This window comes from Argiope bruennichi, chromosome 6 (assembly GCF_947563725.1).
Source record: "Argiope bruennichi chromosome 6, qqArgBrue1.1, whole genome shotgun sequence".
Classification (NCBI taxonomy): Eukaryota; Metazoa; Arthropoda; class Arachnida; order Araneae; family Araneidae; genus Argiope; species Argiope bruennichi.
Genome location: NC_079156.1, coordinates 97,138,935 through 97,163,375, shown reverse-complemented (window position 1 = coordinate 97,163,375; position 24,441 = coordinate 97,138,935). Strand labels below are relative to the sequence as shown.

General features: G+C 30.6%; 2 protein-coding genes across 2 annotated transcripts; both read left to right on the top strand.

Moving 5' to 3' along the window:
* Positions 1–5,264: 5,264 nt before the first annotated feature.
* LOC129971838 (adult-specific rigid cuticular protein 15.7-like) lies at positions 5,265–6,019 on the top strand. Its single transcript, XM_056085813.1, has 2 exons — positions 5,265–5,291; positions 5,519–6,019. The coding sequence occupies exons 1-2, from the start codon at positions 5,265–5,267 to the stop codon at positions 6,017–6,019; spliced, it is 528 nt and encodes a 175-aa protein (XP_055941788.1).
* Positions 6,020–13,027: 7,008 nt separating this feature from the next.
* LOC129972610 (adult-specific rigid cuticular protein 15.7-like) lies at positions 13,028–15,815 on the top strand. The gene is made up of 3 exons (XM_056086808.1): positions 13,028–13,092; positions 14,428–14,535; positions 15,225–15,815. The coding sequence occupies exons 1-3, from the start codon at positions 13,081–13,083 to the stop codon at positions 15,723–15,725; spliced, it is 621 nt and encodes a 206-aa protein (XP_055942783.1). The 5' UTR covers positions 13,028–13,080; the 3' UTR covers positions 15,726–15,815.
* Positions 15,816–24,441: the final 8,626 nt, after the last annotated feature.

The following is a 24,441-nucleotide window of genomic DNA, read 5'->3' as shown; positions in this document are numbered from 1 at the left end:
AAGGATAAGAAACTATTACATAACACGATAGCTATAATTTAAAAGAATTATAAAATGAATTTTAATTGAAGAAAGTCAATATTTTGAAATAAACGAGAAATTTATTCTCTTCAGAATTCATAGAAATTACTCATTTTAATACAAGCAACTTAAAAGAGAGGATTCGTAAAGATCAAAAACAAAAGACAATAATAGTATATTTAAATTCAAAAGTTTACAGGGTGATACAAAAAAATCTGAAGCAGCTTTAAAAATAATCAAGATTTGGCAAAAGCATAACGATAATAAATGATCAAAGAATGAAAATAAAATCAGCATTTTGAGTTCAGAAATCCAGAAATAGGTGTTTTCACGGTTTACAAAATGCACGTTGGGTGAAGATGTGTGCTATATTAAGCAAACAGAATAATAATTTCAGTTTTTCATTGTACTGTCTTTATTACAGAAATTTAACTGAAATTTCAAAATTATGTTTTTAACTACCTAACATTTTGCTAAACTATATGAGCAAAAAAAATGTAGTCTTCCTAAACTTGGAAGATACGTCGAGTATTTGCACAGAATTATTCTACTCATAATCTTACTTTACTTTACATAACCAAAAATGACAGAACTGTCTCAAAAAATGTAGTTTTCCTAACGAAAAAGACACATTGAGCATTTGCATACAATCATTCTGGCCAATTTCTTTTTTTTCTATATAACTCCAAATCCGGCAGCTTAAATGATGATGATGTCGTGTCCGTGTTATCACGGAAAGGGGGTGCAGTAGCTTCTGAGGGTAAAGACCCCTGAGCACCCGAGGACAGAAGTATGACTTTTAGCTCATATGAAGATGAAACAGACACATTCGCTTGCACAACCCCTTTTTACGGAGAGGGGGGGTACATTTACACACCTCTCAGAGAGAACACAGATTAACAACCATGCCCGAACCGGAATGCGAACCCGGGACGTCCTGATCACGAAGAAGACGCGCTACCCCTATGCAAGGACGCCGGCTGGCAGCTTAAATTATGAAACGTATTATCTAAAAATACTGATTATATGAAAAATAGATTCAACCCTTTCTGAACAAACAGCACATTTATATATTTATTTCATTTCGGACATATCAATTTTCTTTTAAAGTTATTTGGAACTTTTTAATCATTCAGTATTCATACCCATTTTCGAATATATAAAAATAATTAATTTTTTTATCTTTAAAACACATCTGTTCTCATTTTAGTGTCAATTATAAGTCTTTGCATATTTTCTTTATTTTACTTCATGTCTTTATGTTCCGTGTTTTATTATTTCTCACTTCAGAAAGTTTATGGGTCTACATGTTCAAAGCCATTGATTTCATAAAACAATTCCGTGATTTCACCAAAACCAATTTACAATTTACAAAAAAGCTTCAGAATACAGATTTTCTATTAATGATGTGAGCATCTGACTCTTTCTATTTTCTTATTTCATATGCATTATCTGCAGGAGATTAGAATTGTATCCTACATATTGTTTACACATTATATTTTTTGTTATAAAACGTAGGAAAATGTTAAAGACTGATGATCAATAGGGGCTTACTACTTCATTTTCAAATAAATTACAGAATAAAAATATGGTGTTTTAATTATATATGAGAAATGAGATAATTGTAACATTTCATAATATGCATTATGATTTCATAAATAAAATAACGACTTTTTAGAGCTATTAAAGGGAAGCAACACAAATTGCAATCTTGTTGTTCATTGGATATGAGAAATGTACATTATATTGCTGCTCAAATCAGATTGCCCAGCTCTCGCCGTACCTCCATCAGCAGAGTGTTTCATTTCTTATTGGTTGGTCCATTGTTTGTACCCTAGCCACGATGCTTCAGCCAAATACTGGAATTATTTTATTTATAATGCTATCTACAATTTCTCTAACATCTGGAAGGTTCTAGATTTTTCTTAAACATTCAAATTAGATTGTTCTCCAAAACTTCTGTGCATACATAAAAACTAAACCCCGTCAATCTCGTGCTGCAGTGAGTTGCTTTGACTGTTTGTTAATTTTAATTGTTAATTTAATTGTTGGTCTAACGGCGTTTTTCTTTACATCTTCATGACAATATATGAGATATGAATTGATTGCAACATTTCAGAATATACACTATGTATTAATAAATGAAATCTCAAGATTTCGTAGCTATTAAAGGAAAACCAAACAATGTGTAACTTTATTGCTCATAGGAAACTAAAAATAACAGTAAAAATTGAAATTCAATATAGTTATACATGTTCAGTAAAAGCATATATTTGTGCCACTGATTTTAAAAATTCAAGGACAAGCATGTCTGCAGTCTTTCAAAGCATCACAACAGACATGCTTAAAAAAGTGTGAGATGAATTACCTCACATCCTTTATATTCTTCGTGTTTCGGTAGGGAGCTCACATTAAACACTTTTTATTGTACTGAATTTGAATATTCAACCATTATTTTTGACTTCCGATTAACAACAAGATTATATATTGTTTTGTTTTCTTTTCAAAAGGTTTCAAAATTTTTATATTCCTTTATGTACATCCCATATGACAAAGAATTATGAAAATATTAAGACAAAAAAATAAAAATAAAAATTGAAAATTGTAAAATAGTTTTTTTTTCCTAAAGGCATCTCTGTTTAATGTTGAAATTTTTAAAATAATTATCAAACAAAAGCAGATTCAACGAAAGGACTCGAACAGTATATTAGACAAAATGTAAAATAGACCTCTAAATATAATAATAGACCTCTAAAATCAATACGGAAAAGGGAATTATTTCCCAAATAATATTCTAAAAAAGAAAACTTTAAATCATCGGAAATTCTATAACATAATTAGCGAGATTAAATTTTTATTTACAATATATTTCAATAAATCGTGCTTTTGGATGCTCAATTATTTCCCTAAACTTTTGAGTAAATAATAATTTCGGTATTTTTATTATCTTTACGATCATTTTCATGCAGTATTGACCATTATAAATTGCAAAATCGTAATGAATTTTGAAGTTTGAAAAAAATAATACGAAATATATAAGAAATTCACCATACGAATCAATAATACGAATAATACAAAATAATTAAGAATTCACCATAATACGCACTATCACAGAAAAATGTAATACGATAATAAAAGCACCATTAAAAAATTCTTTACGCATTTGATGCAAATTAATTGACTGATATTCGCCTGTGAGGAAGGCAAGTTACTTCAATGAAGGTCGGTCGCGCGAATTTCCTTCTTCTCATCTCACTATCATATACATTGTAACACGGGCGTGGCAACAAATTGCTAGGGGTGAAGATATTGAAATAAATGAAAATTTTACAGTATGCTCCCGTCTGTTGCGTATCGATTTCTAAAAATCCTTGGAAATTGCGACTATAAATTGGAATTGATTCGGCTCAAATCTCATTCAGTTTCTTGAACTCACCAAGAAGAAATCTAAAATGTTCGCTAAGGTATGTGGAATTCTCCTTATTCAGCTGTTATTATTGTGTCCTATCTTTAATAAAATAAATTTTTGCGAATACTTGTATAATTTACATATACACACTTTCGAAAAATATAATTTCGTACGCTAGTTTACAGAATTTCCAAAGATTAATATATTGTTAAGACTACATTCATTAGACACATTTAATCCTAATAGTTACAAATTAAATAAATAAAATATCTCGGTGAATAAAAATTACTTTTATTTTTTTAAAAATTTATCATTCTGTAAAAATAAAGTCTAAAAAGAAACAATTCTTAGCACATAAATAAAGAAATGTATCTTTTGCTTTTTTTCAATCTAAAAAAAATGCCAATGTCGCTTCCAATTGCTATAGAAAATAAATATATCTGATCTTATTAAATGTTATTTATTTCATATTATATCATTAAATAAATTCTTCATTTGATTTTAATCAATTTTGTAATCCAAATATTTTTAGCAAAAAATAATTTAAAGCTTCAATTAATTAGACAAATAAAATAGTACTTTTCTGAATATACAAGATTTAATGTGGCAAATATATATCCTTGTCTTATATTATTGTATAGGATATTAAAATTTATAAATCATTAATTTGTCTTCAAGTTTAACATAGTTTCTCATTATTCTTTAAAAATTTAATTTTAATTATTTTATTAACAAAATATAAAATGATATCCAAACCAAAGGCAATATTTTGACAGTGCCTCAGTGCCTACTTTTGAATGCCATTAACTTTAGTTTTTTCGATCAGACTTTTGAAATTGGAGCTTTTCATTCAGAATTTAACAAATAAAATTTCAGGTGATTCAAATGCATTCTTCTTTCCTAATTAATTTTTCTTCTATTCTTTTACTATAAAATTATTTCTGAGAATAAAATTTTAAATAAGTTTGATAATATAACAAGCATATGAAAAATTCAATAAATTTTCTAATAACAATTCATTCCTTGTCAAAGCTTCATCATTATTTCTTCGAACCATCGTTATAACATTTTGTCCCTATTATTTTTTTCATTAATCACGAAATGAGACCTACAGATTATTATTTCTTTTCTTCAACAGGTCGCTATCCTTCTTGTAGCCGTCGCTGCTGCTCAAGCTTCCGTTTTATACGGAGGACATGCTGCTTTGGTCAACACCGGTGTCAGTACTAGTGCGCGATCTCAAGATGTAAGTAAAATCTTGGATTTTTGCTTCAATATTAGATATAACTAAATTATTGTATTCGTAAAGTAGCAAAATTACTATTTATTTTCTTAACATTTGAAGTAAGGTAACAGAAATATTAATTTTTGAAATTTTCGCGAAAATATAAAATTTTATTTATCCATATTCAAATATATTCTATCTGTACTCTCTCTTTTTAACGGCGATTCTGTGACTGAAATCTTAAAGTGCTTTGCCCTTTTGACAGCCCATTCTATGGTAGGAGTCACCTTGTTTTATTTTTCTATTGACTATTATCGTTTTCCTGATTGGTAGAGAAACTATTCATCAAACAAATGGTGAGAATATGACGAAAGAAAACTGAAAATTTCTGCAGGGTGGTTAATGATCTTTTTCCTATATAAAGATATTTCATCCTTAGATATGAAATGAAATATAAGCATTTATATTTAAACATGAAATGATCTCTGCTTGGAAGTCAACACATTTTAGTTTTCTTTAAGCATAAATTGTGAACAAAATGGAATTTCTTTATTTAATTATTTATTATATGCAATTATACACGTTTGGATTTCTCTTTTAATACTTCAAATGCTTTATATAAGTGAGAAAGGAGTTGTCAGAGATAAGAAAAAAACTCTTCAAATGTTTGATCTTTAAAGTTTCAAAACTTCAGTTTAAAAAGGTATCATTTAGAACGACCCATAACAAATCTATTTACATTGCAATCAAATTATAAAAAAAAATATACTTATTTCCGTGAGATGTAATATGTAATGATTGGTATAAAAATAATTTTGCATATTTCTTATTAAATAATTTAGTCATTTTTATTTTTTTAATAGGCATTCGGCAACTACGCTTTCAATTATGGAATCCAGGACGGACTCGGTGCTGCCAACTCCCGATCCGAAGTAGGAGATGCCCACGGAAACAAGAAGGGGTCCTATACCATTGCCGACATCGACGGAAGGGCCCGACGAGTCGACTACGTCGCTGACGGACACGGATTCCGAGCCACGGTCAAGACCAATGAACCAGGAACCGCTGCCAGTGCTCCAGCAGCAGCCCTCGTCGCCAGCCCTTACGCCGGACCTGTTGCCCCAGTCGTCAACCATGTAGCCCCTGCTGCCGCCGTTGTTGGACATGCTGCTTCCTACGCTGCTCCATTGGCTGTTGCCGCTCCAGCTGTCGCTGCCCCAGTTGCGTATGGTGGAGTGATCGCACACGGTGCCGCCCTTGCTTCCCCAGTAGCTTACGGTGGAGTGCTCGGATATGGTCTTGGCCTTGCAGCTCCTCTTGGACTCGGATACGGCTTGGGATATGGCAAAGCTCTCATCCATTAAAAATTACTCTCAGAATTTGAAACAAACACCAAAATATTTTGAACAGCAAAATTAGTCGAAGAAATGTATTCATTGTTGAGAACATAAGATTATAAATTCATTGTGATGTGTAAATAAAGAAGCATTTGTCATTATTTTTGTTTCAATGTTTTTCTACTACTGTTGTTATCAAAAAGAATTTTTAAGTGAACATTAATGTGTTCATTCCCAAAGCTTAGCTATAAATTACAAACGACCACTGATTAATATGTAGTATTATAGATTTTAATCCTAATCCTTTTGAACAGCATATTTATTTTTTTAAATAACTGTGAGTTTTTATTATAAATTATAAAAAAAAGTCAAATAAAACTTAAATTTTTAAACTCTTTAATTGTTTTTGATTCTGCATCATATGCGTTGGGTGTAATTCTTTTCTGGCAAAAAAAAATGTCAGTTATTCAAAAAATTATGAAATTTATTTAAGAAAAGGTAAATGCTCTCAAGAAGAAAAAAATTATGATTTTGTCACGAAATTAGAGAAAATTTATTAATATTTCCATATTTTCTTTATTTGGATTTATTACAATTTTTAAATTATTCTTTAGTATATTGTACTATATATTTTTGGAATTTATTCGAATTTTCCTAGCATAGATTAGTAAACTTACCTCTTTTTTGCTATACATTTTATTTTTCCTGTAGTATTCTAATTACAATCATTTTTATGACTTATATCTTGGTTCGTAAATCATTCATAAAGGGGGAAAACATCGGGAATGTAACCTGTTTAACAGGATATTTAAAGAAATAACTGTGTTTTTAGATTTTTTACTTTAACAAAAATCATGATATTAGGAAGTCAAATAAAAATTTAATATAAATATTTGTTTTTGGTATATACTTGTATATAGTTGATTTTAATTCTATGTCATATCCAATGGAATTAATTCTTTCGTGCAAAAAAAAATACAAATAGCTATCAAAATTGCATTTTTTTTAAAGTGATGCATTAACAAAAAAAATTTTTTTTTAATGCACGAGTGAGGTACTAATTATGAAAAAAAAAATTTTTAAGGAAAAAAAAGCATTTTATTGCGTAACTCGCAATTGTATAAAGAATTTTTTTTTCATTTGTTGCAACTTCCATACAGCCATGGTTAATAATTTAGATATAATTTTGTAAAAACAATTAATTTTTTCCCTTGTCTCTTCACGGTTTGTAGATTTGCTTATAACTTTTCTACAGAAACATCTAATATATTTCATACTAAATTAAGTTAAATATTGCCTAAGTCATAATAAGGAATTCCATATCTCTTTTTTTATATGGTGGTTTTTTGGATTGATCATATTTATAAATTTGGACCATGATTAATTGCCCTTGTTAATTACGCGTGGCAGTCAAAAAGAATTGCGAAAGGTAGCAATCAATGAGTGTTGTCTTCCCTATATTTTTTCGTATTTCCCTGTTAAAAGAAGATTTTCCTTTCTTTGAAAATAAGGGTTCTTTGATTAATGCACATGAGAGAGTTTTCACAGGTTAGTAAAGAAATTCGGTACGTGTATATCATTACCTATTCAATCAATTTGTGTGGAATCTTAAGCGAATCATTGGAATGCGGTTAATATATATCAGCGGATGTTGCCTCCCCAGAACTTTTTCGCGCATTCAATAATAAAAGTGTTATCCTTTTCTAACGACATAAAATTATGGATCATGCCGCTATTGCTCAGATTTTTATTTTCATAGTCCTACACATGAGAGTTATATACTTCACACTGCAGCGGGAGAAACTAGTATTTGTGTATTAATTGCAATCAATTGGTGAACAATAGTTACAAAAGATCGTTGTTTGAAGTAAAATTAGCATTTTTACTAAATTAGCGCATAATCTTAGATATTGATCATATGTATGTGGACTGAAACTCAAATATGTATCTCGGATGCCCTTTATACCAAATAATTGAAATCAATATTAGACATCAACAATTATAATTACCAGATTACATATCATATTTCACTTATTTAAGTTATTAAGTTTTCCTATTATAGTGTTTTTATCCATACCAAATAACAGAAAGACGGTTAACTCTTTGAAAGAGTTCAATCAAAACTTGACGCCTAGATTATACGCATGTGTACCTAATTTCATCTTGATCTCAAACAGGCAGAGGGACAAAGTTTCTCTTACTAAATTTTATTTAGAATATAAAAGAAATCTACAAACTTGGTCTAAAGATCATATACCAAATTTCATAAGTCCAGTTTTTATCTTGTTAATAGAAAGACAGACAAACTGAGGGAAACAGAGCGACAAACAGACATGATGCTAAAAAAAAAAGCTTTTCCAGCTAGAGAGATCTGAATCTTGGAGATATGTGAAATTCTCGAATTCGAATATCTTTCTCCCTACTTCGTTTACTAGAAAGTAAAAATGAATCGATGAGCCAATTAGAATTTCGTATAAGATAACGTTGCGTTGAAGAATTTTTTTACGAAATCTCTACAGCATTTTTTTTTTTTTTTGATGAATAATATTTCGAATAAGCATAATTTAATAAGATATGTTTAAGATGTTTGTTTTTACTTTTCTATAACATTCATATACATTTTGTGATTGTAAATGAGGAATATTAAATTAGCCTTAGCATTCTGAATACAGAAGTATGACAAAGGCTTCAGGAACTGTTACATAACAAGATAGCTATAAACTAATGAATTAAGACAAAAATTTTACTGAAGAACATCAATATTTTGAAAAAAGAATGAGAAATTTATTCTTTTTACAATTTATAGAAATTTTACTTTTTTTTTTATAAAAAAAATCTTAAAAGTGTCAATTTATTGACCTTGAAAATAACTATAAAACCGTATGAGATTAAAATTTTACAAGGTGATAATGCAAATGTATCTGTTTTCGAATCTGAAACTTGTACAGGGTGGTTATAATTAAAATTCCCTTATAAACAGTATCCTACAATGCAAACGGATGAACGAATTGCAGCGAAATTTAGTATATAGACTATACACGAGATGCTCTCACGAAATTTCAGAAAAAAATGTCCACCAGAGGGCGCCTTTTCCCAAAAAACATTAATTTTAACACATTAAACGACCAAAATGGAATACAGAAACAATATTAATAAGCCATAATAAGAATTATGAGTAATAAAATGTAAAACCGGGGAAAACTGTCAATTCTAGGGGAAAAAAATGTCTAGATTTGCATGCTTGCGAGGAAGAGTAGGCTTTGTGCAAAACAGGTTAGGGTAAGAAACGTTTGCAGTCGTTGTCATGCTTTATGTCAATGTTTCCGACTGTAATGATGAAGGTATCTTGTTGCGACGTCGAATGACTTAAAGAACTCCATAATGCTTCATCTACGAAGCATCACAACTGATCAGTTACGATTTGTTGTTGAACACATTGTCCATCTACTTGAAATTTCGCAGGTCAAGGAGGATGGCCACATGAAGCACGTTCCCCTGGACACGATGAACAACTACTCCTCTTGTTCTATTTCGTCCTAATCTGTTCTTGTTTTTGCAAATTGAATTATTTTTTCCCCTCAAACAGCGTACTGTTATTTTTTTTTTCCTTCTCTTTACTTAGTGGGGTGCCATGACAAAGTGATCAGAAACTAGTCAATAAATGTTTCTGTATTCCGTTTTGGTCGTTTATTGTGTTAAAATTATTGTTTTTCCGGGAAAAGTGCCCTCTAGTGGACATTTTGGACGTTCCGTTCACCTGTTAGCGTTGTATGATGCTGTTTATAGGGGAAGTTTAATTTAAACCAACCTGTAGATATGATAGATGCTCGAATTCGAGTATTTTAAATACAGTAATTTTTCTATATTTCGTATACGAGATAGTAAAAAGGAATCTATGAGATATATTTAAAATTCTATATAGGAACTTGTTGCGTCAAATAATTTTACATGAAGTCTTTACTGCATTTTAATATATAATTTAATAAGCATTCCTTTATATTAATTATCTTTCAAATAAACATACTAAATAAAATATATTTAAGATATAACTTTATATATTAATCATCTTAATATAATGATCTTTTCTTTAACATTCAAATAAGTTTTAGAATTGTAAATAAATATAAAAGTAATCGTTGTATCACGTATACGTATGTAAGATAAAGAATTAAGGAAATGTAACACACCAGAATAGTTATAATTTAAAAGAATTACTGAATGAATTTCAAATGAAGAAAATCAATATTTTGAAATATATGAGAAATTTATTCTTTTCAGAATTTAGAGAAACTGCAGATTTTAATATAAATAAGAATGAATTTGCAGAGATCAAAAATAAAGACAGTGTTGATAAAAGGGTGATAAAAAAATCCGATGCAGCTTTAAAAATAAATAATTGGCAAAATCATGATGATAAAAAATAAAAGAATGAAACTGAAATCCGACTTTTTTGCTCAGAAATCCAGAATCAGATGGTTTCGTGGTTTATAAAGTACACATAATCGAAGAGTCGTGCTACGTTAAGTATAAGACAATATTTTACTGCAGCAAGTAGAAATTCTATACTCTGTGTTTTAACATTCCATCAATATTTAATTTCCCAAACTAATGAAAACGCATTGAACATTTGCATACAATTTTTCCGATCAGTATCTTTACCTACATAATGCATGATTCCAAAACCTAGACAATCATACAACGGCATAAATTGTGAGCTGCGTTACCGATAAATACTGATTACACGAAAAAAAAGATATCCAACATTTCTGAGCAAACAGCACCTTTTTATGTTAATTTATTTCCAGAAATGTCGATTTCTTCAAATTGTTTTGGTATTTTAGAATTATTTGGTATTTATACGGATTTAACAATCTATTAGAATAAAATAATATATTTATTTATCTTTAAAATGCATGTAATCTTTTTTAGTGTCGAATATAAGTACTTTCATGTTAAATGTATTTTTTTTTCAGCTCCTTGTTTTATTATTTTTCATCTCATGAAGATTATTCGATCTACATGTACAAAGCCATTGATTTCGTAAAAAAATTTCGTGATTTCAATTTACGAACCAATTTATATTTTTCTAAAAGCTTCAGAATACATATTTTCTTATGATGATTTGTACATCTGATGCGTTCTATTTACTTATTTTTTATTCATTTTTATACAGGGGAAGGAAATTAGCTATTATATCTTACATATTCTATGTATTGTTATAAAACGTGTGAAACTGTTAAAGGCTTATTGTCAATATGGGCTTTCTACTGTAATTCCAAAAGAAATAATAGAATAAAAATATGGTATTTTGATCGTATATGAGAAATGAATTGATTGTAATATTTCATTACACTCACCATGTCTCATAAATGAAATCCCAAATTTACAGAGCTATTAAAGCTGAAACAGAAAAAGTACAACTTTGTTATTCATATGAAATCAAGAATAACAGTTGAAAATTTAAATTCAACATAGTTATCAAAGTTATGTAACTGCATGTATTTTTGTTACTGTTTCCAATCGATATTAAAGAACTTAAAAAGACAAACGTGTCTGCAGCCTTTCAAAGCTTCACATCAGACATGCTTAAAAAAGTGCGAGATGATTTATCGTAACTAATCCATATTATTCGTGTTGGTAGAGGGAACGGAGAGCTCACACTGAGCACTTATTATTGTACTAAATTTAAAACAATTTTTGTTTTAAACTTCTGAAGAACAACGAAGTTGTATTTTATTTCACTTTCTTCTAATAGCCTTGCAAAGTTTGTTCACTCATTTATGAATTGTATATATTAGAGTTACATTTGGTATATTAGAATTATGAAGAATATTAAGACTGAATAAAAAAAATGGAAAATAGTTTTTATTAATTAAAGTTATTTTTAAAGTATTTAAAAGTAGAAATTCTTAATATTGTTATCAAACAAGAGCAAATTCAACAAAATGTTAAAAAATAAATTGAAATCTGCTGTCGCAAATTTCAAATTATCATGAGAGAACAATTTTATTTGACAATACTTCAAATTTGTGAGCAAAAATTAAAAGCTTAAATCATCATTCCTTTCATGAAATTCATTATTAAAGTGAGACATCAAAATCATTTTGAAAAAAGGAATTGAATTTCGCATCCTGATCATTTTGCAAAGATGTTTTATAACAAAACTGTTAGGTAGTTTTGATTCAGAATCTAATCTTAAGAATTTGGAATTTAGATTATTTTCTCATATTTATGGTTCCGATCAGAAAAATACTCCTACAATTTATGAGTTCCAACAAATCATAATCTTTAGTTTTTGTCTACGCATTTTGAGGCTTCAAAAATCGCAAACAAAAGCAACATTATGTCTCACATGATAGTAAGCATCTAAACTCAATACGGCAATTATTTCCCAACTAATATAATAATAAGAAGAAAATTCTAAAAAATCAATTATAAATTCTATTTCCTGATTAACGAAATTAAAATTTTATTAAAATATATCTCAATGTCTCACACATTTGCATGTTCAATTATTTCACTAAGAATTTCAACAAAAAATATTTTCTTTGTTTTTATTATTTCTACGAGTGTTTCCCTGCAGTATTGACCCCTGTACTTTGAAAAGTCATAATGAATTCTAAAGTTTGAAAAAAATAATACGAAATATTTAATAAAATATGGTAGATAAGTTTGTTTTTAAAACATAAAAAAACAAAATCAATTATTTATAAGATAGTATACATGCACGATAGCATTCAAGAAAACAAAAAGAATTAAGGTGATATTAAAAGAAACCTTAAAAAATTCTTTACTTATTTGATGCAAATTAACTGTCTGATACTCGCCTGAAAGGAAGGTAAGTTACTTCAATGAAGGTCAGTCTCGTGGATTTCCTTCTTTTCATCCAAATATCACATACATTGTAACGCGGGCGTGTTAACTAGTTGGTTTGGGTGAAGACATTGAAATGAACAAAAATGTTTCCGTATGTTGTCGCTTGTTACGTATTCGATTACTAAAAATCCTTGGGAATTACGAATATAAATTGGATTTGATTCTAAACATAACTCATTCAGTTTCTTGAACTAACCAAAAAGTAATCTAAAATGTTCACTAAGGTAAGTCGAATTTTTCATACTCTACCGGGGTTTTTTTCTGTCCTATGTTTAATAAAATGAATTTTTTTCGAATACTTGCATAATTTATATAAACATACTTTTGAAAAATCTAATTTCATTAAGTGCTTTCAGAATTTGAGAAGATTATTATAGTGTCAAGACTACATTCTTTAATCACGTTTTATCATAAAAGTTGTCAAATAATTAAAATCTAAAACTCGATGAGTAAAAATTAATCATTCGGTAAAAAGAAACTCTAAAAAGAAACTATTCTTATCGCTGGGTCATAATCAATTTAAGCACATAAACAAATATCATTTGTTCGTTTTTTTTTTTTTTTGTATAAAAAAATTTTGTTGTCTGTTCCATTCGCTATAGAAAACAAATATGCCTCATCTTCTTAAATGTAACATTTATTTCATATTTTATCACCAATCAAATTCCTTATCTGATTTTAAACAATTGATAATCTAAACATGTTTACTGTAAATTAATTTAAAATTTCAGTTATTTAGATAGATAACGTAATATTTAACTGAATATGCAAGCTTTAAAGTGGCAAATATACAAATCTATCTTATATTATTTCATAGGATATTAAAAGTTGTAAAATATTTAATTATCGTTGTGGTTAAAGTATTTTCTCATTATTCACTGGAACATTTAACTTTTATTATCTTGTTAACGAAATATGAAATGATAAACCAAACAAAATGCAATATTTTCTATATGCATTTAATGCACTTAAATGTTAATAGCTTAAGTTTCTTTGATCATAGTTTCGAAATTGGTGAGTTTCATTCAGAATTTGATTTCTAATAACACTGCCAGTGTCGTGGTCTAGGTGTAGAACTATGATCTTTGAGTCCGGGGTCCAGGCATGGTTATACCTTTACCCTGTGTTTTATCTGTGAGATGTGTGAAAGAACTACCCTGTAGACAGGGGTTGCGCAAGCGATTGCGTGAGTGTCATCTTCATATGAGCTAGGAGTCAGACTTCTGCCATCGGGTGCTCAGGGGTCTTTACCCTCAGAAGCTGCTGCATCCCTTTTCAGTGAAAACACGGACAAGACATCATCATCATTCTAAGAACGTTTCAAACATGTTTTTGTTTCATAACTAATTTCTCTTTTATTCCTTTACTATAAAATTATTTCTATAAGTAAAATTTTAAATTAATTCGGTAAATTAGCACATATATTTAAAAAAACTTAATACATTCTCTGATTATAATCCTTTCTTTTCAAAAAATTATATAATCGATAACATTTTGTCCCTGCTTTTCTTTTAATCACATAATGACACCTACAGATGATCATTTGTCTTCTTCAACAGGTCGCTATCCTTCTCGTAGCCGTCGCTGCTGCTCAGGCATCCATCTTGTACGGAGGACACGCCGCTTTAGTCAACACCGGTGTTAGCACCAGTGCACGATCTCAAGATGTAAGTAATCGCTTTGAATTATGCTTCATTGTTATATGTAACTAAATTATTGTATTTGTAAAGCAAGAAAGCTAATTTCTTAACATTTGAAGTGAACTGACAAAAAAAGGTTTTTGAAACAATTGCGAAAAAATAAAATTCTGGTAATTCATAATCAAATATATTATATTTTTACTCACCACTTATAACGGAAATTTTGAAAAAAAACTAAAAATGTGCTTTACTTTTTTATCGATACGGCGATACAATGATGAAAGCATTTGTGTTTAAACATAAAAGAAACTTCGCTGTAAAATTCCGCATGTTTTAGCTTTGTTTAAGGATAAATCGTGAATAAAATGGAATTTCTTAATTTAGTTATTTATAAAGTGCAATAACATTTTTGGATTTCATAAGAATTTCTATTTCTCTTTTGATATTTCAAGTGCTTCATATAAGGGAACGGTTTACCGCAGTTTTCTTACATAAAAAGAACAATTCAGATGTTGATTTTTAAAGTTTTGGAATTTAAAAAGTTTAAAATTTAAAAAAGTTTAATATATTGTAACCAATAAACGTATCTGTTTTCATTACATATGAATCATAAAATATGTACTTCCTATTTCCGTAAGATATTATATGTAATGATGAGTATGAAAATCAATTTTGCATACTTCTTTTGAAATAATTTCTTTTTATATTTTTAATAGGCATTCGGCAACTACGCTTTCAATTATGGAATCCAAGACGGACTAGGTGCTGCCAACTCCCGCGCCGAAGTAGGAGATGCCCACGGAAACAAGAAGGGATCTTACACCATTGCCGACATCGACGGACGAGCCCGACGAGTCGACTACGTTGCTGACGGACACGGATTCCGAGCCACCGTCAAGACCAACGAACCCGGAACCGCTGCCAGCGCCCCAGCAGCCGCCCTCGTCGCCAGCCCCTACGCCGGACCCGTTGCCCCAGTCGTCAACCATGTAGCTCCTGCTGCCGCTGTTGTCGGACATGCTGCCACCTACGCTGCTCCTTTGGCTGTTGCTGCCCCAGCTGTCGCTGCCCCAGTTGCCTATGGTGGAGTGATCGCACACGGAGCCGCCCTTGCTGCCCCAGTAGCTTACGGTGGAGTGCTCGGACATGGTCTTGGCCTTGCAGCTCCTCTTGGCCTCGGATACGGTTTGGGATATGGCAAAGCTCTCATCCATTAAAAACTATTTTCAAAATTTGAAACAAACACCAAAAAATTTTTGAACAACAAAATTAATCGAAGAAATATATTTATTGTTGAAAACATAAGAATGTCATATTCATTATGATGTGTAAATAAAGAATATTTTTTTATCATTTCTTTTTCAATGTTTTCCTACAATTGTTGTTATCAAAATTAGATTTTAAACGAATACTAACGTGCTCAAACAATCATTGTGTTGTTTCAATCGTGTTGCCTATGAATTAAAAACAATCATTGATCAAGTAGAATCATAGATTTTAATTCTAATCCTATTAAACAGAATATTTAATTATTATGATTAGAGAAATCATTGTGTTTTTCTTTTTTTTAATTCTGCAGAAATTCTAATAGAAGAAAATTTAAGTAAAATTTAATTTTTATCTTCGTTAATTGATTTTTATTTTACATTAGAGCTTTCTTTGCAAAAAAAATTTAGTTATTCATCAAAGTTGCGGATTTGTTTTTTTTTAATGCAAATACTCTCGAGAAGAAGAAAATTCCGAATTCGTTTGAAAAAATTACGAATTAGAGAAAAATTATTCATATTTACTGTATTTTTTTAATATCTAAATTACACTTTAACATATTTTTTTACTTATTTGTATTTTGTAGTATAGATTAGAAGACAGATTTTTTTTGTTATACTTTTTATCTCTTCTACACTATTTTAATTACAATTATTTTTAAGGATTATATCAGGATACATAAGTCATTTATTAGGAAAAAAATTTTGTTATATGACCAGCATATAAATTAATTTTTTGTCAGTTTTTACAATTTCTATATAGCCTTGATTATTCATTTTACAAAAAAAGTTGAACAAAATAAAGAATGGTATATTACATTCCTTACACAATGATTTTCAGGATCAATCAAATTTATAAACTTTGACGAGTGTTCATTGCGTTCACAGTTCAGATTAACACCGATGCATCCCCCTATAACAAGAATCGGAGCCATTCGCCAGTTTGAATGTGGCAGAATAAAAGACAGAAACCAGTGTTTTTAATCTCCTTTAGATTTTGTCATGTATTTTCTAATAAAAGTTTAGTTAAGTTATATTAACGTCCCGTTATAAAGCAACACTAGGGCTATTTTGGGACGGGCCACGTAACTTTGAACCGCGGTCAGATGACGAGGACGACGACACCTGAGCTGGCACACTCCTCTCCACACCACACTACACCAGCGGGAGAATGTTTGGCATGACGGATTTAACGTGCAACAGATCCCCTTACACGACGGTTCTTCGGTGAAATCGGGTCTCGAACCTAAAACCCGACGGCTTACAAGCGCAGACCTTACCACCAGTCCACCGCGGCCCACCTTACATAAGAAAATGTCATCTCCGTCTTCGTACAGGGTGCGGCAGAAAAACCCAGACAAACAATTTTTAATATAACATGATTAAGAATAAATAAATTAATAAAATTTAACAAATAATAATAAAAGTAGACTTTAACTAATAAATAAATTTAACTTTTTTCAAAGTGGCCACCTTTTGCAGTGATGCAGAGGCGCCAACGCTTGTAGAAATGTTCAGCAATGGGCAACAAGTCTTCTACTTTTAATCTATCTCATTCCCGCCGAAGACATTGATTTAGAGAGTCGAAACTTTTATGTTCTTTAGTGCATACTCTAGACTCCAAAATGGACCAGGCATTGTAAGCATGGGATTGAGATTCGGTGAATATTGTGCCCACTCTCCATTTGATATCATGTCCGGAAAATGCGCCTTGCACCACTCTTAGTCTTGTGAGCTGGTGCAGGATCTTGTTGAAACTTTCACTTTACATTGTCGAAGTGTGTTTTGGACTACGGAAGTACAACAGCTTCAAGAATGTCCCGCTGGTACACTTTTTGCAATATTTTAACTCTCTCATCCACAAAAACAAGACATGTTTTGCAGCTTGCACAAATTCCGCCGCAGACCATGATAGACTTTGAATTTTTGCAATGTTAAACAATTGGAGCGTCTACAGACCAGATCCTATAGTTCTAGGAGTTATGAGCTTTTGGACGGTAAAGAGCTTCTCATTAGTGAAAAGGAATCTCTCCCAACACTGACTTGCGACCCGTCTCAAAAGTGTTCGGCATCTTTGGACCGCACGAGTTTGCTTTCTTTAGTGAGAAGCTGTACTTTTTGAAACTTGAAAGCTTCAGTCCAAGCTCTCTTTTTGCAATTCATTGCACTGATTGGTCCCTTATTCCTAGTTCAAGAGCGATCTTTCCATGGAAACCCTTGAATTTCATTGAACTCGCTTTTTGATAATCTTACGACTATTAAAAGTGTTTACCATACGTTTTCGTTCATTTCCAGGACTTTGACCATCATTACCAAGCTTATGGAAACGATATATTTCATCAGACACTGTTTACGGAGATACATTAAGCAAGCGAACGACTTCATACTGTCGTTATCTTTGCTTAAACAACTCTAAAATACTAAGTTTTTTTTGTTTGTTTGTTTGTGTAGCATTGTAAAAAAATCCAAAAAGCAATATGTAAACTAAAAGATACATTATAAAATGTGTTATAATTGAAGTGGTAGATAAAAAGAAATGAACAAAAATTAAAAAGAAATTAATTAACTTCTCATCTATGATGTAATAACTTTGTCCGGTGTTTTTTTTTTTTTTTTTTTTTTTTTTTTTTTTTTTTTTTTTTTGCCTCGCCTTGTATGAAGACCAGGATGGAGATGGAGTAAGACTGGGAAATCACAACTTATCAGATTCCTAGAACACTTGCAGTTGGAAATCGGGGCAAAAAGCAAGATAACAACATAAAGTTCCACTTGACACCCAATTTCGATACGAAGGAATCGAAGAAAATAGATTTAAACCAATTAAATTTTTATTAAACGAGAGTTTCACAATGAGTGATCATATAAAAATTAAAAAACAATTATTTAAAGATTAACAATTCTTATTAAGTTTTAATCTACTCTTTATTCAGCAAATAAATTTTAAATTTTACATTATCATTATCAAAGTATCTTTCAAGTTACGAATAAGGGCACAAAATGCAAAGTTCACTTGTTCAACCCTTACTTTATTGTCAACAATAATCCAAGGACTTTAAAGAAATTTGGTGCTATAGATTCTAAAAATGGCACTTTTGTGTGAAATCGGCTTTAATTTTCGTGAGAACGTAAAATATCACATTTCAATTCTAAAGAGTATGGAGCACTCAAATGCAATCTCTTCTAATAGTTTGTATGTATATGTGCGTTCATAGCAGATAGTTCATCATAGATATAAGAGAATTCATGTAGAATTTAATACAAACATACTATGGAAATATATGCATCAAAGATGATTTTTTTAAATAGAGAATGAAAATTAAGCGTGATGTTGGAATTTTTCTGTGACAAATTCTCCAAATGCCATACAATAATGATTTTGAAGCGCTTTTAAACTGGAAAAAAATATATTTTTAAAGTTTTCAATTTATTTCTCCTGTAATTTTTTCCTTTAATTTCGAAAAAAACATTGTTTCTTTTTAATAAAGCTTTCAACAATATCACTGCAAAAGGAAATTCAAATAGCTTCCAGCGTTTCAACAAATTTTTAATCTTATAATATTCACCCATTATTGAAAATTAAAGAAGAAACATAATTCTTATTATTTCGGCAGTTTTAATGAGGAATAAGAGAATGTGGCTTCAGCACCTAGAAAAGCGACATACAATTATATCGCACAGATAGTTATGTCATGGAACTTGATTTCATTAAGAAGGCTCGCTTACACAATAAATGGAGAAGGTTGGGTTAAACTACTGAAATAACACCGTTATTATCTAACACAATTCAATGCTTATGGACACTTTATTGAGACATTTAGGGTCATCAAGTTATGAATATGAGATTTATTTAAAATTAAATATATCCAGTATTACACATAAACCAACTGATTTCCAAAGGCAATTGCAATGAAATTAAATTAATGAAATGAATCGATTTAAAAAAATACTTAATATATAAACAAATAAATAAATCAGTGCAAAAAGTACAAGAAATTTATGTCACATGAAAGTTAAGAAATAAAATTTAAAATAATATCAATAAAGGAAAAGAAGAAATAAGTTTTGAAAATCTAAAATAGATCAATAGCATGTTAAAAAGCAATATATTAATCAATATTAATGGTATACTAATAATACATGATGGCATTACACTGTCTAATAAAATGATTGGCTTACTTATATTAATCCGCTATGTAAATAAATACGATTCGCTTAAAAGAAACTAACCAAAAATAATTTCTTCACTCGAGAACGATCCTTTTTTTTTCTTTATTTGTCCACATATCTATTCATATTCTTTGCATGACAGGGAAACCAATTCCCTTCTTGCACCTGAAGAAACATGACCACGGGTGATATCACACAAGAATTGGGAACTGTCACTTCCAGAACCCGCGTCCTCTCCCTCAAGCCTTGTACATTATTCAGATCAACTTATCAATGACACTCACTGATGGACTCAATCAGTTCAACCCCTTTGGTTTTCGTAGACACCCTGGGGTAATGTCGTCACCTTTTTCGCAGAAGCAACTATTTATAGTCGTGCGTTGAGACGTAAGTTGTTTCCGCTCGTCAATGAAAGGAAGTTGTTATATGACGAAATTGGACTAAATTATTTCCGAAATGTATTGGCATAGCATTTTGTACTTGAACGGGGACCACACCAATTAGATTTAGAATCCTACAAAAAAAAAGGAAAAAATTTTGAAATCACATCAGCATCAGAACAACAGCATGAGGGAAATCTTTACTAATAATAAAGATGACAGTGTTTGTGTATGTGCGTGTGTGTCTACTCGCAAGTGTGCGAGTGTGCTATTTTGCATCGATTTTCAATTGGGAAATGACTTTTAATAAATTAGTAAGTAATAATTCTAATACTAATCCCTCTTACAATAAAAACTTATACCTATTTATAAGATTATTAATTCCCCTTTTTTTTACCACCACCCGACTACCAATTACTGATATTCAATTGTTAAGTAAGTAATAACTATTCGCCACATTTCAATTGTTACTGAACTCAAAATATTCCAACAGTCCTCTTTGAAATTGTTGTCAGCAGTAAAATAACTGTTGAAGTGCTCAACAAAGTTAAAAAATGTAAACAATCTAATAGAACAAACAATGGATCCCTGCTCTGTTGCTTTATGTTAAAATTCATTCTTTGTTTTGCAACCGAACGTTGTGCGACTGTTTTTGCTGAGTAATAATGTTTGGTGCGATTTTCGAGGATTTCAGTGAGGCTACGGCCATCGCTGTTTTCATCGTGTTACTGATGATTAGGGAAATACTAAAATATTTCCTTTACCCCGATTCGCCATCTATTGGGGATGTTGATACAGATCTTGATATGGATGTACCATCTCATCCGCCTGTTCCGCGAGTTGCTGTGGTGCGCTCGTTTGTAGTTTATAAGATCTGCCAGGCTTTAGAGATACCTGCTGAACTCGCTCCTATCGAAGTTCAGAAGACTGATCTTCCAATTGTTAAATCGTTAACGATTTACAAAATGTGCTGCGCCCTAAGCTTGCCGGCACGCCTGGCTCCCATAGGAACACCAGTTGTGGAGTCCTATGCCGTCTACAAACTTTGCATGGCTCTGGACTTACCAGCTGAGTACCGACAACGGCAGAATGCAGTATAACATCAAAACTGTCCTCAGCTGCCAATAGTGTTTAAAACTGTCTTCACTTGCCAGATCTGCGTCAAAAATCGACATCGGTCACTAGATGCTTTTCCGACAAGTGTCATCGATTGACAGACGCTCATTCAAAGACTGTCTTCAATTATCGGTCGCAGAGAAATGAGATGCAGCCATCAAGGGAGGGTTGGCGGGTGGGGAACGAGAGTAGCACACCTCCACGTGGTGTTCCCTGGGCAACGGGGCAGTTCCCTGGAACTGCAACGGCTAAGAGGCTACTCAAGCAAAATATTTAAATAAAGAAATTATATTCTGACAAAACAGTCTTTTTTTTTTTTTTTGAAGTTACGCATTTACATTTACGTGCCACAAAAAATCACTACCTGCATTAAACATTCAAAATACATGTATTTAATATCTTGTATGGCATTTGTTTTGAAGTAATTCAATTTTTCTAAGTTGAGAATATGTGCAGATTGATGGATTTCAATCATTATTATTTAAATGTTAGGCTCAATAATATTACTAACATCCAAAAGTAAACGTTATAAAATTATAATAACACCTTCAGAAAAATAAATATTTTTATTGGTATTTACAAGCACAATGTTAAACTGACTGCTTTCTTCATCAAAAATAATATAAGTTTGGCATTTATTCATATGCTTTGATAAGTGTTGTTTTAAAGGCTAAATACTTCTGCACAGAGCTGTTGTTTTGCTATCAGTTAATTTTACTATATTTTATAATATGGGCAAATTCTAAAACACTCAATTTACAATTTAAAATACTGATTTGGAAAATAAATAACATTAAAAATCCATTTGTATATATATTGGAAGTTATTTGAAAATTTCCGGAAGAACATTTACGCCTAAAATTCAAATTTGGTAAGAATCAAATATCAAAAATGATAAATTATTGAAGAAAAAGAAAGATTCGCATATGAAATATCTAAATAATTGAAAATGTTCCCTCATACACACATAAATAATCGATTCTTTACCCAAGCAGTTACAAATCACTGTCTTTGTCCCATATATTTCCACCATTTTGAACTTAAGTCATATATATTCTCATGATATAATCAGTAAAAATGCTAGATTCACGCAAAATATCCAGATTTCGTAACAATTAGCCATCAATGCCATGCAGGGTATTCATTGCGTTACACAAGTTAAACAGTTTTAGAAGGGAGAAGAGGATAAAAAAAAGCATTGAAGATTCTGGGAGTAAGTTTAAGAAAGACCACTCCCACTCGTTCCGCTAAGATATCCGTTTCGTGACAAACTCGGAAGATGAATTTTTGTACTTAGTTCGCAAACAAAAATTATAAATTTTCTTAAATCTTATAACGAAATACACCAACATGAATTTTGACTAAATGCCCGTGAATGAATAGAATGCATTAGATGGATACATTTTGAGGTGTGATTTTGTCATTAGAATAACAGATACATTTCGAACTTTGAATTAAAACTAATGCTGGATTGAATGTATGTTGGTATGTCTATATGTACGTATGTAAAAAGAACTATAATTTAAAAATACGAGTACTTCGATGGGGGGATTTTGTTATGTGATATTTACACAAAAATTGTAAAATCCTGAATAAATTTGCTTCTGAATCCGATAAAAAGGTGACCAAAATAATTATCTGTCCTCCTTGCTAAGCGATGGATACAAAAAAAAGACATCACAAAAAACAAAAAGCATCATATTGTGGAAGTTTTTAAAAAGTTTACATTCTCAATCTATTTAAAATTTCTATTGAATATTCATTCCCTTTACAATGAATACAAACACAAAATACATCACACTGTGGAAGTTTACAAAAAGTTTACATTCTCACTCTTCTTAAAATATCTGTACAATATTCGCTTCCTTTACTAAACGATTAATACAAACACAAAAAATACACCACGAAGCACACAAAATACTTCTGACTTGCAATACAAATACTGCTCGTGCATTTTGAGGCTTGAAAAATAACAAATCAGAACATCATGTTCTTACAAAATAATGAAACGATCGTTCACCATTGCCATGCATGATATTCGTGACTTTACCACGGCCCACAATTTTTTGTGGAACGGATTAAAAACATTTTGGACGGTATGAGGGAAAGTTTTAAGGAGACTACACCTTTTGACTTCAAAATATAAGCAATGTCCCAAATTGAAAAAAATACCCAGTGAAATATATTAATCAATCCATGTGCCGATATCTCACTTCACGCAGCTATCTTTCCACTGATAATATGCAGTAATTTTGTTAGGCAATTTTCTATTCTCTCTTTCAACATTTGAGACATTTCTGTATCTTTTTTTTTTATTCTTAAGAAAACACATGAAACGATTATTTCAAATTCGCAATTACGTCGTTTCCAAATACGTTTTTTTTTCCAATATATTTTTTTACTTTTTTTTATCTATATATTCTCTCTCTTTCCAGAGTGCAGAGTCTAATGAAAATTTAACCCTACTTGAAGACTTTAAGAATAATGGAGATGGAAAGCCAAAATAGGAAGAAGAAAGAGCCTAAAGAATGTTATAATAGTTCTTTAAAATAAGGGCTATTCCATTTGGTCCATTGCCTCCATAAAATTAACAACTTTCAAAAGTAGGTGTAGGTATTCTAAGAAAGAAAACTGAAGTCTATTTAAGATTATTTACAAGAAAGGCTTTCTCGATTTAGAGAAAGTGTTCATCCCTCAACTCTGTTCCATTGTATTTATATAATACAATAAGGTTATATTTGCTATTTACTTTCTCGTAGAAGTACAGAGGAATTATTGTAATTGTCGAAAAATTCGAATTCGAGATTTTGATGAATCTTCACGTTTTAAACCACTCTGAGTTCGAAAAATACACTTTTAGAAAATTTAATTCTGCCAATTTGTGATAAAAATTAATTAAAAGTTCTTTCAGCTAGATATTTCAATTTGGTATACGGTATTTACACAAAATTTCCAGATTTCTATCAACTTTTGAGTAATATCTGTTCATAGGAAGCCGTTTTTCC